A 23,578-nucleotide genomic window follows, 5' to 3' on the forward strand; every position below is an offset into this window, starting at 1 on the left:
AAAGAGGAGATGAAGGAGAGGAGAAAAGAGGAGGAGAGAGGAGGAGAGAGGAGATGAAGGAGAGGAGAAAAGAGGAGGAGAGATTAGAGAGGAGAGGAGAAAATAGGAGATGAAGGAGAGGAGAAAAGAGGAGGAGAGAGGAGAGGAGAAAAGAGGAGGAGAGAGGAGAAAAGAGGAGATGAAGGAGAGGAGAAAAGAAGAGATGAAGGAGAGGAGAAAAGAGGAGATGAAGGAGAGGAGAAAAGAGGAGATGAAGGAGAGGAGAAAAGAGGAGGAGAGGAGAGAGGAGATGAAGGAGAGGAGAAAAGAGGAGGAGAGATTAGAGAGGATAGGAGAAAATAGGAGATGAAGGAGAGGAGAAAAGAGGAGGAGAGAGGAGAGGAGAAAAGAGGAGGAGAAAGGAGAAAAGAGGAGATGAAGGAGAGGAGAAAAGGAGGAGAGAGGAGAGGAGGAGAGAGGAGAGGAGAAAAGGGGGAGGAGAAAGGAGAAAAGATGAGATGAAGGAGAGGAGAAAAGGAGGAGAGAGGAGAGGAGGAGAGAGCAGAGGAGAAAAGAGGAGATGAAGGAGAGTTGAAAAGAGGAGGAGAGGAGAGATGAAGGAGAGGAGAAAGGAGGAGAGGAGAAAAGAGGAGGATAGGAGAAAAGAGGAGATGAAGGAGAGGAGAAAGGAGGAGAGGAGAAAAGAGGAGACGAAGGAGAGGAGAAAAGAGGAGATGAAGGAGAGGAGAAAAGAGGAGAAAGGAGGAGAGGAGAAAAGAGGAGGATAGGAGAAAAGAGGAGATGAAGGAGAGGAGAAAGGAGGAGAGGAGAAAAGAGGAGATGAAGGAGAGGAGAAAAGAGGAGATGAAGGAGAGGAGAAAAGAGGAGACGAAGGAGAGGAGAAAAGAGAGGAGAAGAGAGGAGAAAAGAGGAGATGAAGGAGAGGAGAAAAGAGGAGAAGAGAGGAGAAAAGAGGAGATGAAGGAGAGGAGAAAAGAGGAGATGAAGGAGAGGAGAAAAGAGGAGATGAAGGAGAGGAGAAAAGAGAGGAGAAGAGAGGAGAAAAGAGGAGATGAAGGAGAGGAGAAAAGAGGAGAAGAGAGGAGAAAAGAGGAGAGGAGAAGAGAGGAGAAAAGAGGAGATGAAGGAGAGGAGAAAAGAGGAGATGAAGGAGAGGAGAAAAGAGGAGAAGAGAGGAGAAAAGAGGAGATGAAGGAGAGGAGAAGAGAGGAGAAAAGAGGAGAAGAGAGGAGAAAAGAGGAGATGAAGGAGAGGAGAAGAGAGGAGAAAAGAGGAGAAGAGAGGAGAAAAGAGGAGATGAAGGAGAGGAGAAAAGAAGAGATGAAGGAGAGGAGAAGAGAGGAGAAAAGAGGAGAAGAGAGGAGAAAAGAGGAGATGAAGGAGAGGAGAAGAGAGGAGAAAAGAGGAGAAGAGAGGAGAAAAGAGGAGAGGAGAAGAGAGGAGAAAAGAGGAGATGAAGGAGAGGAGAAAAGAGGAGATGAAGGAGAGGAGAAAAGAGGAGAAGAGAGGAGAAAAGAGGAGATGAAGGAGAAAAGAGGAGATGAAGGAGAGGAGAAAAGAGGAGAAGAGAGGAGAAAAGAGGAGAAGAGAGGAGAAAAGAGGAGATGAAGGAGAGGAGAAAAGAGGAGAAGAGAGGAGAAAAGAGGAGAAGAGAGGAGAAAAGAGGAGAAGAGAGGAGATGAAGGAGAGGAGAAAAGAGGAGATGAAGGAGAGGAGAAAAGAGGAGAAGAGAGGAGAAAGGAGGAGATGAAGGAGAGGAGAAAAGAGGAGATGAAGGAGAGGAGAAAAGAGGAGAAAGGAGGAGATGAAGGAGAGGAGAAAGGAGGAGATGAAGGAGAGGAGAAAAGAGGAGAAAGGAGGAGATGAAGGAGAGGAGAAAGGAGGAGATGAAGGAGAGGAGAAAGAGGAGAAAGGAGGAGATGAAGGAGAGGAGAAAGGAGGAGATGAAGGAGAGGAGAAAAGAGGAGATGAAGGAGAGGAGAAAAGAGGAGAAAAGAGGAGATGAAGGAGAGGAGAAGAGAGGAGAAAAGAGGAGAAGAGAGGAGATGAAGGAGAGGAGAAAGGAGGAGATGAAGGAGAGGAGAAAAGAGGAGAAAGGAGGAGATGAAGGAGAGGAGAAAGGAGGAGATGAAGGAGAGGAGAAAGGAGGAGATGAAGGAGAGGAGGAGAAGAGAGGAGAAAGGAGGAGATGAAGGAGAGGAGAAGAGAGGAGATGAAGGAGAGGAGAAAAGAGGAGAAAGGAGGAGATGAAGGAGAGGAGAAAAGAGGAGATGAAGGAGAGGAGAAAGGAGGAGATGAAGGAGAGGAGAAAAGAGGAGAAAAGAGGAGAAGAGAGGAGATGAAGGAGAGGAGAAAGGAGGAGATGAAGGAGAGGAGAGAGGGAGATGCAGATACTTCACATGCAGTCTGTAACACACATATACACACGTACTGTCAGTCAGAACTTCAGAAGTGTTGTATTCCCTCTGGGATCCAGCACTGTGTCCTCAGAAGAGAAGCTGATGGACAGATAGACGGACACTGACTCTCTCCGAACTCTTTCCACTCTTTCTCTGGGCGGAGTCGCTTTTCCTGGAATTATCAGGCAGCTTTTCCTGTTGTGCTGACTTTACTTACTCTCTCTCTCTCCCTCTGAGTCTCTGTGTGTTTATTAGGGATGTACGATTCACCAAAGAATCATTCTTTTGAGTCGAGTCCGCTCATGAACCAGTTCACAGTACCGCACTCTAAATGACTCGGTTCACCAATCGTTTTGAATCATTACGAACGGTTCTTCAGTCAAATACCTCTTTCGGACTCGCGGTGATTCATAATGTATTTTTGTTTTGTTTTTTGTTAAACATTATGATAAACACAGGTCATAACATGTATCAATTTTAGTGCTTCCCATAGTTAATTCTGGGAATTAATAAGTTTAACATCTATACACATGCCTTTTGAATTATAGGCTAATATTAAGATCATTAATACTTTCACATAGCCTCATTATTTCACATGTTGTATTTTATATAATTTCCACAATATTTGGTTATGTAACTTACAGTTAACCAGTTGTTGATAATTCTTATTTTGATAATCCTGCAAGAATTTGATTGATTTCTTTCTGTATAATCGTCACATGGCAGAAATATTAGGAATTATAATGTGCTGAAATATTTACATGCAAAATCTGAAAGATGCTAATTACTTTTGTGAGATGAGTTTATAAATAGTTCTAGTAATTTCTACATTCATAATGTTGTTTACTGTTTAATAAAATATTTTGCATTCATTTGTGTCACAAAATAAGGATTTATTTATGTTGATATTGACTAAAAATCTTCCTTTCCATATTGTATTGAGGTCTAAAGCGCTTTTATGTTTGTTTTTACTGAATATTTGCTGCAATAACCTGAACTGACATCAATGTAATTACAATCAACAAAAAATACATAAGCTTTATGCTTAAAAAACATCACAAAATTAAAAGAAAATATAACAATTAAGTCTAAATCAGAATATTAACAAAGACTATCGTATATCCATAACGCTAACATGCTTTTTTTATTGAATACAAAATCTGAACACAACAGAATGGCATAAACAGTCAAAGAAAACACAACACAACAGAATTGAATCCATGATAAAATAAACATAAAATACATACAATTAAATAAATTAAAAAATATAATTAAATAAATAATAAAAAACTACACTAGATTATATAATTCAAACAAATTACAAAGTTTTACGCCATTTTGATTTTTCATTTTAATGAGGGCATCTGATAATTCATTACTCAATTATTCAGTTTAATTAATTTCTGAATATAATAAACCTTTTTAAAAAGTACATTTATGTATACAATATTTTGCCAATAATCCGATATGCTGCTTACATATGGAATACATATTGGAATGTTTTAGAAATACCGCGCCGTGATGTCAAGGGTTACGTGATGACGTAAAAGAATCACAGAATCGCTGGTTCGCTGAATCGAGCTGTTCGAAAGAACCGATTCGCGGAAATGGGTCGGACTTCCCTCTGTAGTGTGAGTGTGTGAGTGTGTGTGTGTGTGAGTTCAGCGTCTCGCACTGGCAGTGACTTTGGATTAAGCGTGTTATGTGGGAATGAACCATCTGGAATTCTTGCTCTTCCACAAGAGCTTTTCTGCGAACAAAACACGCTTTCTGGAATCTGGACAGAAGTTCTGGAGATGGCTGTGAAGCGCGAAGACACGCGAAATCCATCGGTGGGTGAAACACAACTGCGTTACTGTAGTGTGTGTGTGTGTGTGTGTGTGTGTGTGTGTGTGTGTGTGTGTGTGTGTGTGTGTGTGTGTGTGTGTGTGTGAGACAGCAGACTGTATGATACTCTATATGAATCTGTCGTATAATATTGCGCGAGCATCTTCAGTGTGACTCACGGCGTTGACAGGGTTTGCGAAACTGTGACTTTAACGAGTTTAAAGTTAATTCTGTGAAAATGGGCCACATTTTGTTCTGCTAAACTGAGAATTTCTAATCAATGAGTGATTAGTGTAGAAGATTGGATAACACTTTGATTTAAAATGTCATTGTTAGTACTAGTTACTGTACTAATAATTACTATAAATTATGAATAATTACATGCAACCGAAACCAAACCCTATTATGTATGATGTAGTTAATCTTAATCTTAAATATATAAGTACAGTGTAACAAAGACACCTTAAAGTAAAGTGTAATGAAGGTTGTGTTTGGTGTGTTGCTCTGAGGGATTTGAAGAGTTAAACATTAATTCCTCCAGATGCTGTTTAATCCTCACATCTTTTACTCATGGACATTAATGATCAACTCTTCTTCTGATTAATCATCTTTATGGCTTCGTTTAGAGTAGAAATGAGGCACAAAGCTGCTGTTTGGTCTTTACATAATTCACATGCATGTGTATTATTTATTATATTGTATTATTGAGGGCTTTTGGCTTGGCTTTATGATTTTAAAATGTGAAATATGAAACCATGTGCATAATTGTGTGGTTGATAATGATAATACAGTATGTGTATTCCATATAAATTTGATTTATGTGAACTTCATGATTGTGGTTCAGATTGGTAGATTGGTCACATAATAAACGAAGGCCATTGTGTCTGTGCAGATTTACAGATATTGTATGAACTTCACACAATCGGGCTTTTGTGCGGCGATGGCTTTGGAAGCCGTAATTGCTGGATGTTCACAGGTCATAACGAGCTTCATAATGAGTGTGTGATGGGACAGCGTGTGATCGAGTGTGATGGACGTCAGTGCATCTGCTCCCAAACAAAGAGTCCAGATTCTGCTCGACTGAGCCGTCAAGCTCTCGGACGTCCTCATGTTGTAATATTACACAATCATAACCGCAGTGCCGACAGGCCCGGTGCGCTGCTTTCATCACAGATGCAGATATTCACTGTGTTGGCGTTTAATAGTTTAGAAAATATCCACATATTTCAGACTTTTCTCCCAAAATTCTTTGTGGAAAATAAAACTACATTAAATGAGTCAATAGTTGTGAGTCAGTGGATCTGTCTATTTTTTTAGTGGTCCAAAAATTGTAATGTTGGTTGCTTTGAAGTTTTGGTTCTGAATTTTACACTATAATTCATCTGTGAAAATGTCAGGTTGCTCCCACCAGAGTTAAAGTTAGGGTAATATTTAATGTGCCCCTATTATGCAATTTTAAAGATTCCTAAGAATAGATTTACACGCATCCAAGGTCGAAAAATCTGCTGTTTTCCGTCAGTCTCTGAAACGCTCCGATCACAGATTCAGTCTCTAAGCCCCGCCTCTCTGAGCGCTGCTCTGCTGTGATTGGTCAGAAAGCAAACGCTCATTATCATATCTGAATCTCAGCTCTTGATCACAGTGATACGAACAGTAGCTAATGATGGCGAGGGTTTTACCGTCTCGATCTCAGAGAACAGCGTCTTCTCCACACGAACAACACGAGCCGAACTCTTCCAGTCTCAGGCTGTGTTTACACGGACACGATCTGAAGAGAAAACGCAAAAGTGGCGTTGTGTTATCACTTTTTATTCTGCGTTTAGACGAGCGTTACGGGGGGAAATCTGCATATGGTGACGCAAAAGTGTGTGGGATTGTATGTAGTGTGCACTCCAGACGGCTAGGTGGCGATGTGGAGCACTGACAGTGAAAGAGACGCTGACACAGTTCTTCATGTGTAATACGGTAAAGCCGCTGCTTTAACCCTCGCTGCTCTTCACGTGTCGCTCAAATGATAAATTTTTTTTGTCAATGAAATTAATACTATATTTTAGTTTGATAATGTTTTGTTATTGTCCTGAACTGGCGCACGCCTGTGACGTAAACACGTACGCGACGCCTTCACTGTCTAGCAGACTTTTGCGTTTTCACCGTTTTCACCCTTTAGACGGGAACGCGGCGGCGGAGCGTTTTTAAGATCTCCACTCTGGAGGGGGGTTTCACTTTTTTGCGTTTTTAAGCCCCAAAAACGGCGTCGCCGTGTAAACGAAAGCATCTGATAAAATATTTGTACGTTTTCACCCGCGAGCGCTCTCGTGTAAACGGACGGGCATTATGCTAATTTCAGCAGGAAGTGAGACTGGAATTACTGACGACTCGTGTCAGTTCAGAATCACTTTTGATCTTTGAAACTTGTACATTCACAAACCGCTTTATTACACAATACATGAAAGGGAATATCCTAAAAGTATAATAGGGCACTTTAAAAACGGCTCGTTATTGGCTCCATTAAAACTTTGAGCAATCTTGATCATTTGGACTTAAGGCTGTAAATGATTAATCGCGGTTAATCGAATCCAAAATAAAAGTTTGTATTTACATAATATACGTGTGTGTATTGTGTATAATTATTTTGTATATATAAATACACACACATGCATGTATATATTTGAGAAACATTTGCATTTATATACTGCATATATATTTTTATATGATTTATATTATATATAAATAGAACTAGTTTATATATAAATAACATATTTTTCTTAAATGTATACATGCATGTGTGTGTATTTATATATACAAAATAATTATACACAACACACACACGTATATTATGTAAATACAAACTTTTATTTTGTTTTTATTTTATTTTTTTGATTCTTGTAGCACTTTGAGATTTGATGTCAAATGTATAGTGCATTATAAATAAATTCATCATCATCATCATATATATTTTTTTATTAAACACACTTATTTACAAAACATAATTTACAAAATCTCTCGTTGGGAGAACTGAAACTTTGAGCAATCTTGATCATTTGGACTTATTTTCTATAAGGAACAAGTGCAAAATGATGATCTTGAAAAGCTCTCTAAAGATGAGTTTGATCTCGGATAATCCTGAACTTTATATATATAGTGTTTTTTATTAAACACTTATTTACAAAATCTCTCGTTGGGAGACTTGTGTGCAGAACACAGTTAACACAATTAACTAGAACTAATTCGATAAATAAAATAAATAAAAATAAAATAGAATAAATTAAGCAAAGGCACTTCAGTCCATAAGGCGTGTCAAAGTTGTTCACACACATATATTGTCCGCAGTCTTCATATATTCTTTAAAATAAAGTTACATGGAAGCTTTACAAGTTATAATGACAAATATTTTGAGACATCTTCACATAAAGAGTGAATGCTATCCCTGGAGTTCTTCAGGAGTTTCAAAGAATCAAAGTATTCCCTCAGTTCAATTTTAAACACCATTAGGAATGGATTTTTGTTTTGCCATTTACATTTATGAATATGGTTTTTACTCATAATATTGTACACTCTAAAAAGTTCCTTCGGAAGGTTTCCGTTACCAAAAAGAATTTGCTCTAACTTTAATTGTGTAATTCTCTTCATTTTTGTTTCCAGCCAATCCATGACATCTTGCCAGAATCTTTTTTATCACTGGACAACAGAAAAACACATGTTCAATAGTTTGATCTCGGATCATCCCGAACTGAGACATTGAGGATTCCCTAACCGTCCGTAACTTACATGTGTCTGGAGGTTTTGCAATACCAATAATACACACACTTAAAGGATTAGTTCACTTTTAAAACACTTTTGCTGATAGTTTCCTCACCCCGATGTCATCAAGATGTCCATGTCTTTCTTTCTTCAGTGGAAAAGAAATGAAGGTTTTTGATGAACACATTTCTCCATATAATGGACGTCAATGGGCCCCAAACGGGTCAAGGTCCAGATGACAGTGTCAGCGCCGCTTCAACGGGCTTTAAACGACACCAGACGATGAATACGGGTCTTATCTAGCCAAACCATCGTCATTTCACAAATAAATAATAAAGTTTAAGTTTTATAAGCACAAGCGCTCGCCTTGCTCTGTTCTGTGATGCGCGTTCGTGACGTCATTAATACGCAGTTACGCTGTACCCGTTTGGGGCCCATTGACGTCCATTATATGGAGAAATGTGTTCATCAAAAACCTTCATTTCTTTTCCACTGAAGAAAGAAAGACATGGACATCTTGATGACATCGGGGTGAGGAAACTATCAGCAAAAGATTTTTTAAAGTGAACTAATCCTTTAATCACTCAGAATTAATGAAGCACTCTTTACTGCACTTCATGAGAAGACTGATCCCGTCCAGGAGAGCATTATATGTACAGCCCGTTTACTGTCCGATCTCTTCTGAAGCGGTTCTGGGATCTTGACTCCGGACTCGCAGGATAAAGCGCTCTCTCTGTCCTGAAGCCTGAGATCATCAAATATAGAGGAGTCCTGAAAGCTTTGGGTGTGTGTGTGTGTGTGTGTGTGTGTGTGTGTGTGTGTGTGTGTGTGTGTGTGTGTGTGTGTGTGTGTGTGTGTGTGTGTGTGTGTGTGTGTGTGTGTGTGAGAACACACTGCCGCTCAACAATGCGAGGTCGCTAAGAGTTTTCTAAAAGAAGTCTCAAGGCCGGATTTATTTAATTGATCGAGAAAATACAGTACAAATTGTGAAATATGATTATAATGTAAATCATCAGTTCTCTATGTGAATATACAGTAAAGTGTAATTTATTCCTGTGATCAAAGCTGAGTTTATCATCATTACTCCAGTCTTCAGTGTCACATGATCCTCCAGAAATCAGTGTAATATGATGATCTGATGATCAAGACACATTTATGATTATCATCAGTGTTGATATAATTTTTTCAGGATTGTTTGATGAATAGAAAGTTCAGCATTTATGTGAAATATAATCTGTAGCATTAATAATGCCTGTACTGTCACGAAGTGCTTGAGTGAACGGGTCCGATCCCTGTTCTGATGGCGTCTCTAACTCGTCCACAGACGGCTGAACGGCTCCCCTGGACTCCGCGGGCGTCCCGATCGCTGCACTGAAGATGGACACACTGGAGTCGGAGTTGACTTGCCCAATCTGCCTGGAGCTGTTCGAGGATCCTCTGCTTCTGCCCTGCGCCCACAGCCTGTGCTTCAACTGTGCCCACCGGATCCTGGTGTCCCACCGCAGCGCATCCGACGAGTCCTCACCCGCGTCCTGCTTCCAGTGTCCCACCTGCCGGCATGCCATCGCCCTCGACCCGCAGGGCCTAGACGGGCTCAAGCGCAACCTGACTCTGCAGAACATCATCGAGCGCTTCCAGAAGGCCTCGCTGAGCGGCCCGAACTCCCCGAGCGAGACCCGGCGCGCCAGCATGAGCTCCCCGGTGCCGTGCCAGTTCTGCGAGGCCGACCCGCCGCAGACGGCGCTGAAGACCTGCGTGACCTGCGAGGTGTCGTACTGCCAGGACTGCCTGCGCGCCACGCACCCCAACAAGAAGCCGTTCACCGGGCACCGGCTGACGGAGCCGGTGCCGGACGCCCGGGTGCGGGGCCTGGCCTGTGCCGAGCACGCGGAGGAGAAGGTCAACATGTACTGTGTGACGGACGAGCAGCTGATCTGCTCTCTGTGCAAGCTGGTCGGCCATCACCGCGAGCACCAGGTGGCGGCGCTGGGGGAGCGCTTCGACAAGCTCAAGGTGAGCCGCGGGGGGCAGTGAAGGTGCTGTATGATCTGAATAAAACAGAAAATACAGGTTTATGCAAAATTTTGTGATTATCAATATGACTATAAAATGTTAATAATAATACAATTCGGCAAGCTCAAGGTGAGACACACCGGGGGAATACAGTAAAAATATCATATAAATTGTGATTTAAATAAAACTAAACATCCAGGTTTGATGCAGAATTTTGTGATTATCAATATGACTATAAAATATTAATAAAAATACGATTCGGCAAGCTCAAGGTGAGCCGCGGCGGGAGGACAGTAAAGATATAGCATACAAACTATGATCTAAATAAAACAGAAAATACAGGTTTATGCAAAATTTTGTGAATATCAATATGACTATAAAATATTACCGTAATAATAATATGATTCGACAAGCTGAAGGTGAGACACACCGGGGAAATACAGTAAAAATCGAATATAAATTGTGATTTAAATAAAACTAAACATCCAGGTTTATGCAAAATTTTGTGATTATACATCAATATGACTATAAAATATGAATAAAAATACAATTCGACAAGCTCAAGGTGAGCCGCGGCGGGAGGACAGTAAAGATATAGCATACAAACTATGATCTAAATAAAACAGAAAATACAGGTTTATGCATAATTTTGTGACTAATACATCAATATGACTATAAAATATTAATAATATTATGATTCGGCAAGCTGAAGGTGAGACACACCGGGGAAATACAGTAAAAATATCATAAATTGTGATTTAAATAAAACTAAAAATCCAGGTTTTATGCGATTGTTTTATAGGGCCACAATTTTGTGATTATACATCAATATGACTATAAAATGATAATAATTTGTATAATAATAGTATTAATAACAACAATAGTAATACTATTAATTATTATTATTATTATTCTATATCAATATGGCTATTAATACCAATATAAGACACCAGATGCCAGCAGACACTTCATCTTCAGGTTTTAACTCTCAGGAACAGTGGAATTATATATTTAATGTAGTTAAAGAAATATTAAATATAACATAAAAATAAGCATAATTTACATAGAAAATGTGGTACTTTTAGAGGTAAATAAATTCAAAAATACCCCCAAATAAACTAAAAACACTATAAATTTTATCGAAGTGATATAACATTAATAAAAATAAAAAATTGGATCATGGAGACGTCTGCCCACATCTGTCCACATCTGCCCACATCTGCCCACGTCTGCCCACATCTGCCCACGTCTGCCCACATCTGCCCACATCTGTCCACATCTGCCCACATCTGCCCACGTCTGCCCACATCTGCCCACGTCTGCCCACATCTGCCCACATCTGCCCACATCTGCCCACATCTGCCCACTTCTGCCCACATCTGCCCACATCTGCCCACGTCTGCCCACATCTGTCCACATCTGCCCACATCTGCCCACATCTGCCCACTTCTGCCCACATCTGCCCACATCTGCCCACGTCTGCCCACATCTGCCCACGTCTGCCCACATCTGCCCACATCTGCCCACATCTGCCCACATCTGCCCACTTCTGCCCACATCTGCCCACATCTGCCCACGTCTGCCCACATCTGCCCACATCTGCCCACATCTGCCCACATCTGCCCACATCTGCCCACGGACGAGCAGTTACGGCTGTTGTGTGAATAGGACATGAGGGTTAAATAATAACTAATAACATAAATAATAACAAATAATAATAATAAATTATCAAAGACATTTTTATGAATATTTTTTTTAAAAGTAAAACTGCTTTTGAGATTTAGTCTGAGAAGCTTCTGCTATTCCCGGTTTTCGGGCCGCCATCTCCACAGATATTATTATTAATGTGCCAAGTTTGGGGTTTGCTTGCCAACTTCTGGAGTTACTAACTTTATTTCTTGGCAGAACAATTGTTTAAATATGTGTCTTTTATCATATTCTGCATGCCCAGATCTGATGAGAACAAGATAAGCTCCTCCGGGATAAATCATCATGTTTCTGAAACTCAGTTCTGTGCAGGAGACGGCCGTGATGATGTACACATTTACATGTGTGATGATGCTCATTTCTGTAATGCTGTAATATAATATAATATAATATAATATAATATAATATAATATAATATAATATAATATAAGGACATGAAAAGAATGAGAATCACCTTGAAGAATAATGAGAATTACACAAAAAGTTCCATACAAAAAAAAAATCCTAAATTGTCGTGATGATGATGGAATTTTGTTTTGTTTTTACAGAAAATGTAATTTCTGTGTTCTCGTGGTTGTGGGTGAAATGTGACCTCTGACCTTTATCCCTTTATATCAACACAACTCAGTGGCAGCAAGCGGCGGCTCGTCTCCTGCTGTGTCACTGATGCATCATGTGACCTACTTTACAGGTTCACTGACTCCAGCCTGAGCGTACGACACACTTAGATTAGCATGGACACACACACACACACACACACACACTCACTCACGCACGCACGCACGCACGCACGCACGCACGCACGCACGCACGCACGCACATACTCACACTCACACACACACACACACACACAGACTCACACGCACGCACACACACACACACAGACTCACACGCACGCACACACACACACACACACACACAGACTCACACGCACGCACACACACACACACACAGACTCACACGCACACACACACACACACACATACTCACGCACACACACACACACACACACACACACTCTCACTCACGCACACACACGAACACTCATGCACACACGCACACACACAATAACACACACTCACGTTCACGCATGCACTGACACACACACACACACACTCACTCACTCACTCACACTCAAACACACACGCACACATACACAGGCTCACACACACACACACACACACACACACACACTCACACACACACACACACACACACACGTGCGCGCACGTATGCACTAAAGCTCTTATAACTGGTAGATAAATAATAGACATCAGGTTATATTTACTGCTAGAACATTTCAGAGCCTAAAGTGTGTTATAAAACATTCAGACGCACCTTTCTGACACTCTCACTCTCTCACACACACACACACACACTCACGCACGTGCGTGCGCACTCACACACGTCTGACTCCAGAACACACTCCTCTATAATCTACACCGTAAACGCAGTAATCTGGAGTCACACTACGCACACTATTCCTCTCTTCTGTACTTCTGAACACAGCTTTATGAAACGCTTCAACACATCATTAATAAAGTTGATCTAGTCTAATCTAACATTAATATAGATTCACTGAACGCTGCAGACACTCTCTTGTTAGTGTGTGTGTGTGTGTGTGTGTGCGTGTGTGTGTGTGTGTGTCGGGTCTACTGCTTTCCTCCCGTTCCTTCCTGAGAAAACCCGATGTTTGGGAAAGAGAACCTCAGAGTCACACACACACACACACACACACACGGTTTCCAAAGCTAACATGCACAAAAAAATGCACAAAAATACTATTTTCAATTTTTAGATGAAATATATATTTTCAAATTCACATTTTACTCTAAAACTGATCAAATCAAAGGCATAAATCTACACAGTCGTGTTCAGATGTGTGTGTGATGTGTCAGTGATGATCTCCCAGTGAGTGTGTTCGGCTGCAGTACCGGACGCCTCCACTAGAGGGAACTCTTCTTTACAGTGCGGCGTTTCTGACCGCGAGCAGCGCAGTCACTGTTATTATCAGGAGCATTACACCTGTTCAGATCGTGTGTGTGTGTGTGTGTGTGTGTGTGTGTGTGTGTGTGTGTGTGTGTTCACACACAGCAAGTGCGCAAACCTTTACCAAGTTTCGTACCATTCCGATGAAGTAAAATAAAAAAAACGTAAAATGTTTCGGTCAAATCTAACGGAAGCGCCGCCGAGGGTTAAGAGGAGCCGGTATCATGTCTTCTCATCCTCTTAATCCTCAATGTCTGAGATATCAACTTCACATTTGGAACAATACTTGGTTAGGCGTGCGGCTCTGATTTTATAGCAAGTTCAGAGTCTAAATGATCCTCTAAAATAGACATTTTGTGTAAAACAACAAAATAATTTGCTTTACATTAAACCTGAACTCTTTTACACTTTAATTTTTTTTTTATCTTGCAATAAAGAGTGTCTTTAACAGGCAGATCTGTAAAGAGAGCGCTGACCGTTCACAGGCTAAAAGATAAAATAACTATATTTGAATATTTAAAAACAAAAAGTTTAATCTGTAGTGTGTACTTTTTTGGTTAAAAAGTAACAAAAATCGGTTATTTTGTCTACATAAAATATTAATGTTCAAAATTGTCTCCCTATCTTAACGTGATTTGCAACGGTAAGTTTATTTATTAGCGGGGACTACCGATGAAAATGAGCACTTTTGAGCTAACTCGGGTACATAGTTTTAATGTTGATTAATGTACACTGTCTCCTTTCAAATAAAGAAAATCTAATAAAATCTCATGTATAATTTGAGCTGTCGGGTCCGATCTGGTGGGGAATGTCAGGTTAGGTCATTATAATCTAGAACGATCTGAACCGCAGTCTTCCTTCACATCTGGGGGATCTGGAGCTTTATTAAAGTCTTGCTGTAGTTCAGGCTCGACTAGAACAGGTTCTCCTGCATGAATGTTGATTATTCTCCTCATATTCTCCAGTGTTGCGGCTCCTCTCTTCCCAGTCTGTCAGTAACGCTCTGTTCACTTCCTGTCTCAATGAAGCCCCTCCTCCTGAAAAGCACACTGTGCTCTGATTGGTCGGCTGGAGCAGTGTGTTGTGATTGGTCGAGCGCTTCGAGTGTGTTTGGGAAATGTCCCGCCCCTTACCATAACCGCCAGTTTAACACACTACTAACTAACTCAACCAGACCCCGCCCCTTTAATCTGCGCATTAATTATTATAATGAGGAATATTGTGAGGAAACTCGAGACTAATGGAGGAGCTTCAGGAGTTCAGACACACTGACACTGATATAGAGGAACGGCAGCGTCACACACTGGACACACAGAAGCTGATGTAAGATCATTAACTCTGCCCTGAGATAGTTAATTAAAGGAACACTCCGACTTTTTGGGACTTTAGCCTATTCACCTTATCCCCCAGAGTTAGATAAGTCCATACATACCTTTTTCATCTCCGTGCGTGCTATAAGTCTGTTTGACGCACCCACCGCTAGCCTAGCTTAGCACAAAGACTGAATGTGAATGGTTGCAGCTAGCATACTAATCCAAATAAGTGACAAAATAACGCAAACATTTTCCTATTTACATGTTGTGATTTGTATAGTCACAGAGTGTACAAAAAACAAAGTCACATGAGACACAGACATATTTTAACCGTATAAATACTGGGAACTATATTCTCTGAAGGCGAAGCACTGCTGCTTGGGCGGAGTGATAACCGCAGCACCTGAGACGCGCCGTGGTGAGGAGCAGAGAGTTCGTTCAGAGTTTGGGTAACAGAGTCAGCAATTTATAAATAGTAAAAGCGTAGTTTACAATCATGGATTTTCGCTGTATTGTAAAGAGCTGTGACAATAAACAGGGAGACCAGGTGATACCATGATGTTTCATAGAATTCCAACTAAAAACGCTGACCGGATGAAGAAATGGCTACTTGCTCTGGATATTGATCAAAACACACCTAATGAGATTATCAAGGGACATTATGTTTGCTCGGTACATTTCACTGAGGACGACTATTTTCAAAAAATGGAATTTGCCACAAGGAACGTGTGCTGAAGGATACGGCCATCCCATCGATATCACATACAGGACAAAGTGGAGCGGCTGCGGTAAGTGTTCCGTTATATTTTTAAATGTTTAGCCTAACGTTACTGTAACAGTGCCATTAGCTAACTTAGATCTAATGTAACGTTAGTGACACTATTATATGAATAGGGTGGTAACTACTATTGCAGTTGTTTACGGGCTCCATGTATCCCCTGTAATGTTAGTATTGTTGCCTCGAACGCGCTCTGTCGTCTCAGTAACACTTGAGCGGAGCTAGAGGTCACGTTGGTTTTGTTGACAGAAGAAAAAACGGCGCGTCTCAGGTGCTGCGGTTATCACTCCGCCCAAGTAGCAGTGCTTCGCCTTCAGAGAATATAGTTCCCAGTATTTATACGGTTAAAATATGTCTGTCTCATGTGACTTTGTTTTTTGTACACTCTGTGACTATACAAATCACAACATGTAAATAGGAAAATGTTTGTTTTATTTTGTCACTTATTTGGATTAGTATGCTAGCTGCAACCATTCACATCCAGTCTTTGTGCTAAGCTAGGCTAGCGGTGGGTGCGTCAAACAGACTTATAGCACGCACGGAGATGAAAAAGGTATGTATGGACTTATCTAACTCTGGGGGATAAGGTGAATAGGCTAAAGTCCCAAAAAGTTGGAGTGTTCCTTTAAGTGTTGTTCGTTCTGCTCTGAAATGTCGTGTGCTTAAAGGACCCGTGTGGAAGCAGTCTCTAACAGTCCTCCGCTCTTCTTCACACCTGAACATGTACAGCATTAAAGATTCAGAGTTCAGATAAAAGCCTCTATTCTCGTGCCGCTGACATTCTGTGGCCTAAAAAACTCTCTGAGAGTGATTTGAGCCGTGTGGGATTTCTGTTAGAACGGTTCGTCCTCAGCGCTCCAAACCCTCATCTCCCCTCGGCCCTCGCCGATCAAGAACTCTAAAATTGTACCTTTTTTTTTTTTGCCCAGAAAGCTTATTTTACTTCATCTTGATAATATTTTTTATATTTTTTAATGCAATTTTTTTGGGGAGATTTTATTTTATTTTATTTATTTACCTTTAAATCACTAGATATGATTAATAAATAATAAATAAATAGTAATTTAATCACATTCCTCACATTCTTTCAACTTAAATGCAAAATAACTCACAATTTCATGCATAACCCTTTTAATTCAGCTCTAAATATCTTACATCGGGTGTCTTCACCGACATCATGTGGAATAATAATAGTATAAGATGATATTTCATGACTCTAGATGGGCTTATATCTCTATATGGAGCAGATGAGCTGTTCCTCTGGGTCCTAAAGCCAGTTTATCTTCAGTGTGAGACGAGTTCAGATACACATGTACACATTATACAGGCAGTTTTTGGGGTAAAGTTTTAGCATTTTTAGTTTGAATTTTGAGCATTTTTATTTTTTTCGATGTGAACTGAAGCAATCGTAAGGGGGTCACATTGACCCGAGGGAAGGATTTGTTACTTTTTTAAATTTCAACCACAAAATTCCTTGAATCCATTTTTTGTGTATTCGTGGTTCAAGTGCAACAAAAGTCCTGAAGTCTTGATGAACACTACATTTTTTAATTATTTTAAAAAGAATATTCCGGGTCAAAATGACCCGAGGGAAGGGTGAAGATGAGACTGCATATGATAACCACTGTAATTCAGTGAACGTCTCCTGAGTGTAAATCATGCTATCATTCCTCACACACGTGTATTATTAATAAAAGTATTGTAGTCACCAAGATGTTCATTTTAAATTAGAATCAACTTGTCCTTTTGTGAAGTGCAAAGTCTTGCTTCGCAGGAATTAATTCTGCATGCGTACTCACAAACATGGAGTAAAAAGGCTTGATTATGTCAAATCTATAATTTAATACATGGTTTGGTTTTTTGCATTATTGCTACACTTACTAATGTAAGAAACTGCAATATTCACGATTGTTCCACTGGAATTCCCCAAAATGAAGTGTTTGTTTTCCACATTTAGGCTAAATCCGGCAGATAAGCAGAGATATAATCTGAGCAGATGAACATCAGTAAAGCGGCGCTGTGAGCGAGTGTGTGTTCCGTCTCTCGGATCCGCTATTTTTAGCGCTGTGCACATTACACATGCTCTCTTTGCTCTCTTGTCATCGCTTGAACCCCGCGACCTCGTTTCACATCCGTACAACTCAACAGCTCACACACACACACACACACACACACACACACACACGATGCATCTCATGCGTTTCATATTACAGACTCCTCACCAATAAATTAAGAAATATTTAATATTCCACTCTGTTTATGGGCCGCTAAACGATTATTAGTGACACGCTTTATACACACAGATTTACTTCTTCCAGATTCTCTTGTTCATACTGCAGAAATTGAGCATAATTTACAAAACTGATATTTTAACAATGTTTTTACTGTTACAAAAGTTATATTTCAAATAAATGCTGTTCTTTTGAACATTCTATTCATCAAATAATTGAAAAAAAAGTATCAGTTTCCACAAAAATATGATTTTCAACATCATAACTGTGTCTTGATCATCAGATCTTCATATTACACTGAGTTCTGGAGGATCATGTGACACTGAAGACTGGAGTAATGATGATAAACTCAGCTTTGATCACAGGAATAAATTACACTTTACTGTATATTCACATAGAAAACTGATGATTTACATTATAATAATATTTCACTGTATTTTTGATCATAGAAATGCATTTTTTATTCAGCATTATTTATTCCGTGTTTTTCTACTTTTTAAAACCATCACGCTGGAGATCATCATGTTTGTTCTCGTCAGATCGTCCCGCATGTAAGCGTGTGCGTCGTGTTGTGTTGTTAAGCTGAGGTTAAAGCTCATCAAATGGACTCAATCTAGATTTGAAATTCCCAATCCGTGTCAGCCGCTTTATCCCTCCCCCATGAGGAGTGTGTGTCTCGGCCCGAGGCTTCCGCGAGACACACACTCACGCACCGGCGCGCCAGACGAGCAGAACACACTGAATTATGGATGTAGGATGTTTGGTAGATTATTTTATATTGTGTTAAACAGGTGTGACTGGCGTTTAAAGCCTCGTTTCTGATGTTTCCTCAGCAAATGTTGGATTCCAACCTCAGCAATCTGATCAAGAGGAACAGCGAGCTGGAGAACCTCATGGGGAAGCTGATCCAGACCTGCCAGCATGTGGAGGTGACGTATGTGAGGAGTTATGAGGGATGCGGGCCACTTCTTAATATAAACAAACGCATGAAAAAAGGACGTCAGGCAGTTTCCTCTCGTGTTTAAACGTGTGATATTTATTTGTTTATCACAAAAATACCCTGTTATTAATCACGTGTAAGCCGTAAAACATGTTTATATCAGTAATTGAGTCTGATTGGATGAGGTTGTCATGAGTGTGATCATATCACTGTATGCAGTCGTCTAAACCCCGTCACACTGAGATCGCCTCTTCTCTGCGGTGTCACGGAGGAAGTCGTTGGTTTGCTCAGAACATGTCGTGTGTTTGACATCATGTCCGCTGTTGGCTTGACTTCCAGCACAACGCGGCTCACCAGGAGAGCAAGCTGACGGAGGAGTGCGACACGCTGATCAACATCGTCCAGCAGAGACGGCAGGTCATCGGCACCAAGATCAAAGAAGGAAAAGTACGACCGTCAACATCATTATCAAGAACTCAATGCCAAAGATGATCAACCCTGACAGTAATAGACAATTATAATGTTACAGAAGATCATATTTCAAACAAATCTGGGACTTTCTATTCATCAAAGAATCCTGAGATTCAATTAAATGTATCATTTTCAACATCATTTACAAAACTGATATTTTAACAAAGTGTTTTTACTGTCACATTTATAATGTTACAAAAGATTCTTTTTCAAATCAATCTGTTCTTTTGAACTTTCTATTCATCAAATAATTTAAAAAAAGTATCAGTTTCCACAAAAATATGATTTTCAACACTGATAATAATCATAAATGTGTCTTGATCATCATATTACACTGATTTCTGGAGGATCATGTGACACTGAAGACTGGAGTAATGATGATAAACTCAGCTTTGATCACAGGAATAAATTACACTTTACTGTATATTCACATAGAGAACTGATGATTTACGTTATAATAATATTTCACTGTATTTTTGATCATAGAAATGAAGCCTTTCTGATTCTGAAATAGTCTTTTGTAACATTATAAATGTCTTCACTGTCAGTTTTGATCAACTCAACGCGTCCTCGCTGAATAAGAGTAAAGTCTCTCAGTGAAGCGTTATAAAGTCATCTCTGGTTGATTCAGTTCTGAACCGGGAAAGAACAAAAGGCTTTGGGATTTTCTCTCAGAGGAAACTCTGTTTCCTTCCTCACTGCGTGTCAGGGTCAGAGTTCACTAATGCACTAATGTATGGCCAGAGCCAGGGGTTAGTTCGTCAGGCCTTGTGATATTACAGATTTACTTTTCACATTTGAGTTTGTTTACTCAATATTTGATGACAAAATGGATGATCATTTGCTGGTTTAGAAAAGTCTGTGTGCACGTGTGTATCTGAATCGTAATGTTCAGTCTTATAGTGTGTGTGTGTGTGTGTGTGTGTGTGTGTGTGCGTGTGTGTGTGTGTGTGTGTGTGTGCGTGCGTGTGTGTGTATGCATGCGTGTGTGTGTGTGTAGGTGGTTCGGGTGAGAAAGCTAGCTCAACAGATCGCTAACTGTAAGCAGTTTGTGGAGAGATCGTCCTCGCTCATCGCTCAAGCGGATCAAGCTCTGAAAGAGACGGACCACGCTCGATTCCTGCAGACTGCAAAGAGCATCTCAGAGAGGTGACGGAACATGACACGCCCCTACTGTTGGACACGCCCTTTCTGTTAGACACGCCCCTACTGTTAGACACGCCCCTACTGTTGGACACGCCCCTACTGTTAGACACGCCCCTACTGTTAGACACGCCCCTACTGTTGGACACGCCCCTACTGTTGGACACACCCCTACTGTTGGACACGCCCCTACTGTTAGACACGCCCCTACTGTTAGACACGCCCCTACTGTTAGACACGCCCCTTCTGTTAGACACGCCCCTACGGTTAGACACACCCCTACTGTTGGACACGCCCCTACTCTTGGACACGCCCCAACTGTTAGACACGACCCTTCTGTTTTGATCCGCCCCTTCTGTTAGACACGCCCCTACTGTTAGACACGCCCCTACGGTTGGACACGCCCCTACTGTTAGACACACCCCTGCTGTTGGACACGCCCCTACTCTTGGACACGCCCCAACTGTTAGACACGACCCTTCTGTTTTGATCCGCCCCTTCTGTTAGACACACCCCTACTATTAGAAACGCCCCTTCTGTTAGACACGCCCCTTCTGTTAGACACGCCCCCTACCTTTCAGCATGCCCACTACTGTTAGACACGCCCCCTACCTTTTAGTACGCCCCCTACTGTTAGACACGCCCCCTACCTTTCAGCACGTCCACTACTGTTAGACACGCCCCCTACATTTCAGCACGCCCACTACTGTTAGACACGCCCCCTACTTTTCACCACGCCCACTACTGTTAGACACGCCCCCTACCTTTCAGCACGACCACTACTGTTAGACACGCCCCCTACCTTTCAGCACGCCCACTACTGTTAGACACGCCCCCTACATTTCAGCACGCCCACTACTGTTAGACACGCCCCCTACCTTTCAGCACGCCCCCTACTGTTAGACACGCCCCCTACCTTTCAGCACGCCCCCTACTGTTAGACACGCCCCCTACCTTTCAGCACACCCACTACTGTTAGATACGCCCCCTTCCTTTTAATACGCCCACTTCCTTTTGATACGCCCCCTACATTTCAGCACGCCCACTACATTTAGACACCCCCCCTACCTTTCGGCACGCCCCCTACTCCGACCTGCAGATACCCACACTTGGCTGCAACAACTTTTGCAAAAAAAATATATAGTGCAAGCAAATAAATAAGTTTATGCATTCAATTGTGGCCTTCATTAGTTAGTCTTAACGCATTTGATGTTCTATATTTACAGAGTCTCCATGGCAACCGCGTCCTCACAGGTCCTGATTCCAGAGATCAACCTGAACGACACGTTCGACGCGTTCGCACTGGACTTCTCCAGAGAGAAGAAGATGCTGGAGGGGCTGGATTACCTCACAGGTGTGTGTGTGTGTGTGTGTGTGTGTGTGTGAGAGAGAGAGAGAGAGAGAGAGAGAGAGAGAGAGAGTGTGTGTGTGTCTGTGTGTGTGTAAAATCATGCAGCTATTTTATATAACGTTCTATCTTTATTTCTCTTTATTTTAAACTTTCTTTATTTTATTTTTTGTTAAGACATATCAAACCATACAACACATATAAACAAACATCTGATCACTCACAAATATGTTCCACTACATCTAACTATAGCAAATCAACATCTACACATATAATAATAACCATAATAAAAATAATAAAGAAGTAGATTCTCCTGTTCAAAGTAATTCAGTGTCTCTTCTTCTTAAGAATAACTTTTCCACATGTTAGATTTGTCTTCCCCGTGTGTCCTGCATATCCCAAATCTGACAGGGAGCCGTTCACTTCTCTGATCCAGGAATTCCTGTCAACATCATATCTTTATGTTTTTATTATGAATGTAATGTGTTTCTGATGTCGTGGTGCAGCAACAGTTTGAAGATTTCTTGCTAGTGAAGTGAAGCTGGCGTAGCCGAGCCGAGTCTGGGTGTGCCACATGTATAGTCAGATTAATGTGCAGAACTCCAGACGCTGCGTATCGCTGACCTCACAGAACAGAGCGTGTGTAAACTATACTCCGGCTCGACACATAACCATAATACTGGGCTTTATTAAATATTACTCAGGGCTCCACATTAAGCCTTCTCATTCAGTAAATCATCCACTTGTCCAAGAAAAAATATGGGATTTTGTTGTATAAATATAATTTTTTCTGAAGCAATATTCTCATCAGTGTTCAGTCAACTTTGACATATTTAAATCTTTTTTTTAATGATATTTTAATCCTTATAAAGGGCATTTTCCCCTTATCGTGTTTAATATATGCTTCATCTTTCATTTTAAATTCTTACATTTGATCAATAAATTAAATTAGAATAATAAGACACTATTTGGCTGTTACCAATCAAATTCAATAATTTACACTGAAAAATTACACCTGCATTAATACGCCTGTGTGTCTGAGGAATGCTAACAGAACACACACATTACATGTCGCTGCGCGTACAACCGGTCAAGCGTATGTTTCTGGCCTTTGCGTGCAGTGTGAAGAATACATGCGGCGACCTGTGTGTGTGTGTGTCTGTGTGTGTGAGTGAATGAGTGTGTGTGTGTGTGATTGAGTTTGTGTGTGTGTGTTTGTGTGAGTGAATGAGTTTGTGTGTGTGTGTGTGTGTGTGTGAAGAATACATGCGGCGACCTGTGTGTGTGTGTGTGTGTGTGTGTGTGTGAGTGAATGAGTGTGTGTGTGTGTGTGTGTGTGTGTGTGTGTGTGAAGAATACATGCGGCGACCTGTGTGTGTGTGTGTCTGTGTGTGTGAGTGAATGAGTGTGTGTGTGTGTGATTGAGTTTGTGTGTGTGTGTTTGTGTGAGTGAATGAGTTTGTGTGTGTGTGTGTGTGTGAAGAATACATGCGGCGACCTGTGTGTGTGTGTGTGTGTGTGTGTGTGTGTGTGTGTGTGTGTGTGTGTGTGTGTGTGAAGAATACATGCGGCGACATGAACACTGACACACACGTGAGATGTGGGACTAACCTAACGTACGATTGAGTAAATGCTGTTCTTACTCAGTGTGTGTGTGTGTGTGTGTGAGTGAATGAGT

General features: G+C 41.0%; 1 protein-coding gene across 2 annotated transcripts in view; it reads left to right on the forward strand.

Annotated features, from left to right (window-relative positions):
• The window catches only part of mid1 (midline 1), a 40,303-nt gene that overhangs the window by 6,907 nt on the left and 9,818 nt on the right, over positions 1-23,578 (forward strand). Inside the window, exons 1-6 of one of the 2 annotated variants that reach the window (XM_079619928.1) lie at positions 3,973-4,231; positions 9,292-9,980; positions 18,832-18,927; positions 19,278-19,385; positions 20,410-20,558; positions 21,779-21,906. In XM_079619928.1, the coding sequence (XP_079476054.1) occupies positions 9,345-9,980; positions 18,832-18,927; positions 19,278-19,385; positions 20,410-20,558; positions 21,779-21,906 (1,117 nt within the window). In that variant the 5' untranslated portion in view covers positions 3,973-4,231; positions 9,292-9,344. Of the gene's footprint in view, positions 1-3,972; positions 4,232-9,291; positions 9,981-18,831; positions 18,928-19,277; positions 19,386-20,409; positions 20,559-21,778; positions 21,907-23,578 lie in introns of those variants that run through there. The other variant, XM_079619929.1, reaches the window with a different exon arrangement.

This window comes from Phoxinus phoxinus (assembly GCF_949152265.1).
Source record: "Phoxinus phoxinus genome assembly, chromosome: 7".
NCBI classification, from domain to species: domain Eukaryota; kingdom Metazoa; phylum Chordata; class Actinopteri; order Cypriniformes; family Leuciscidae; genus Phoxinus; species Phoxinus phoxinus.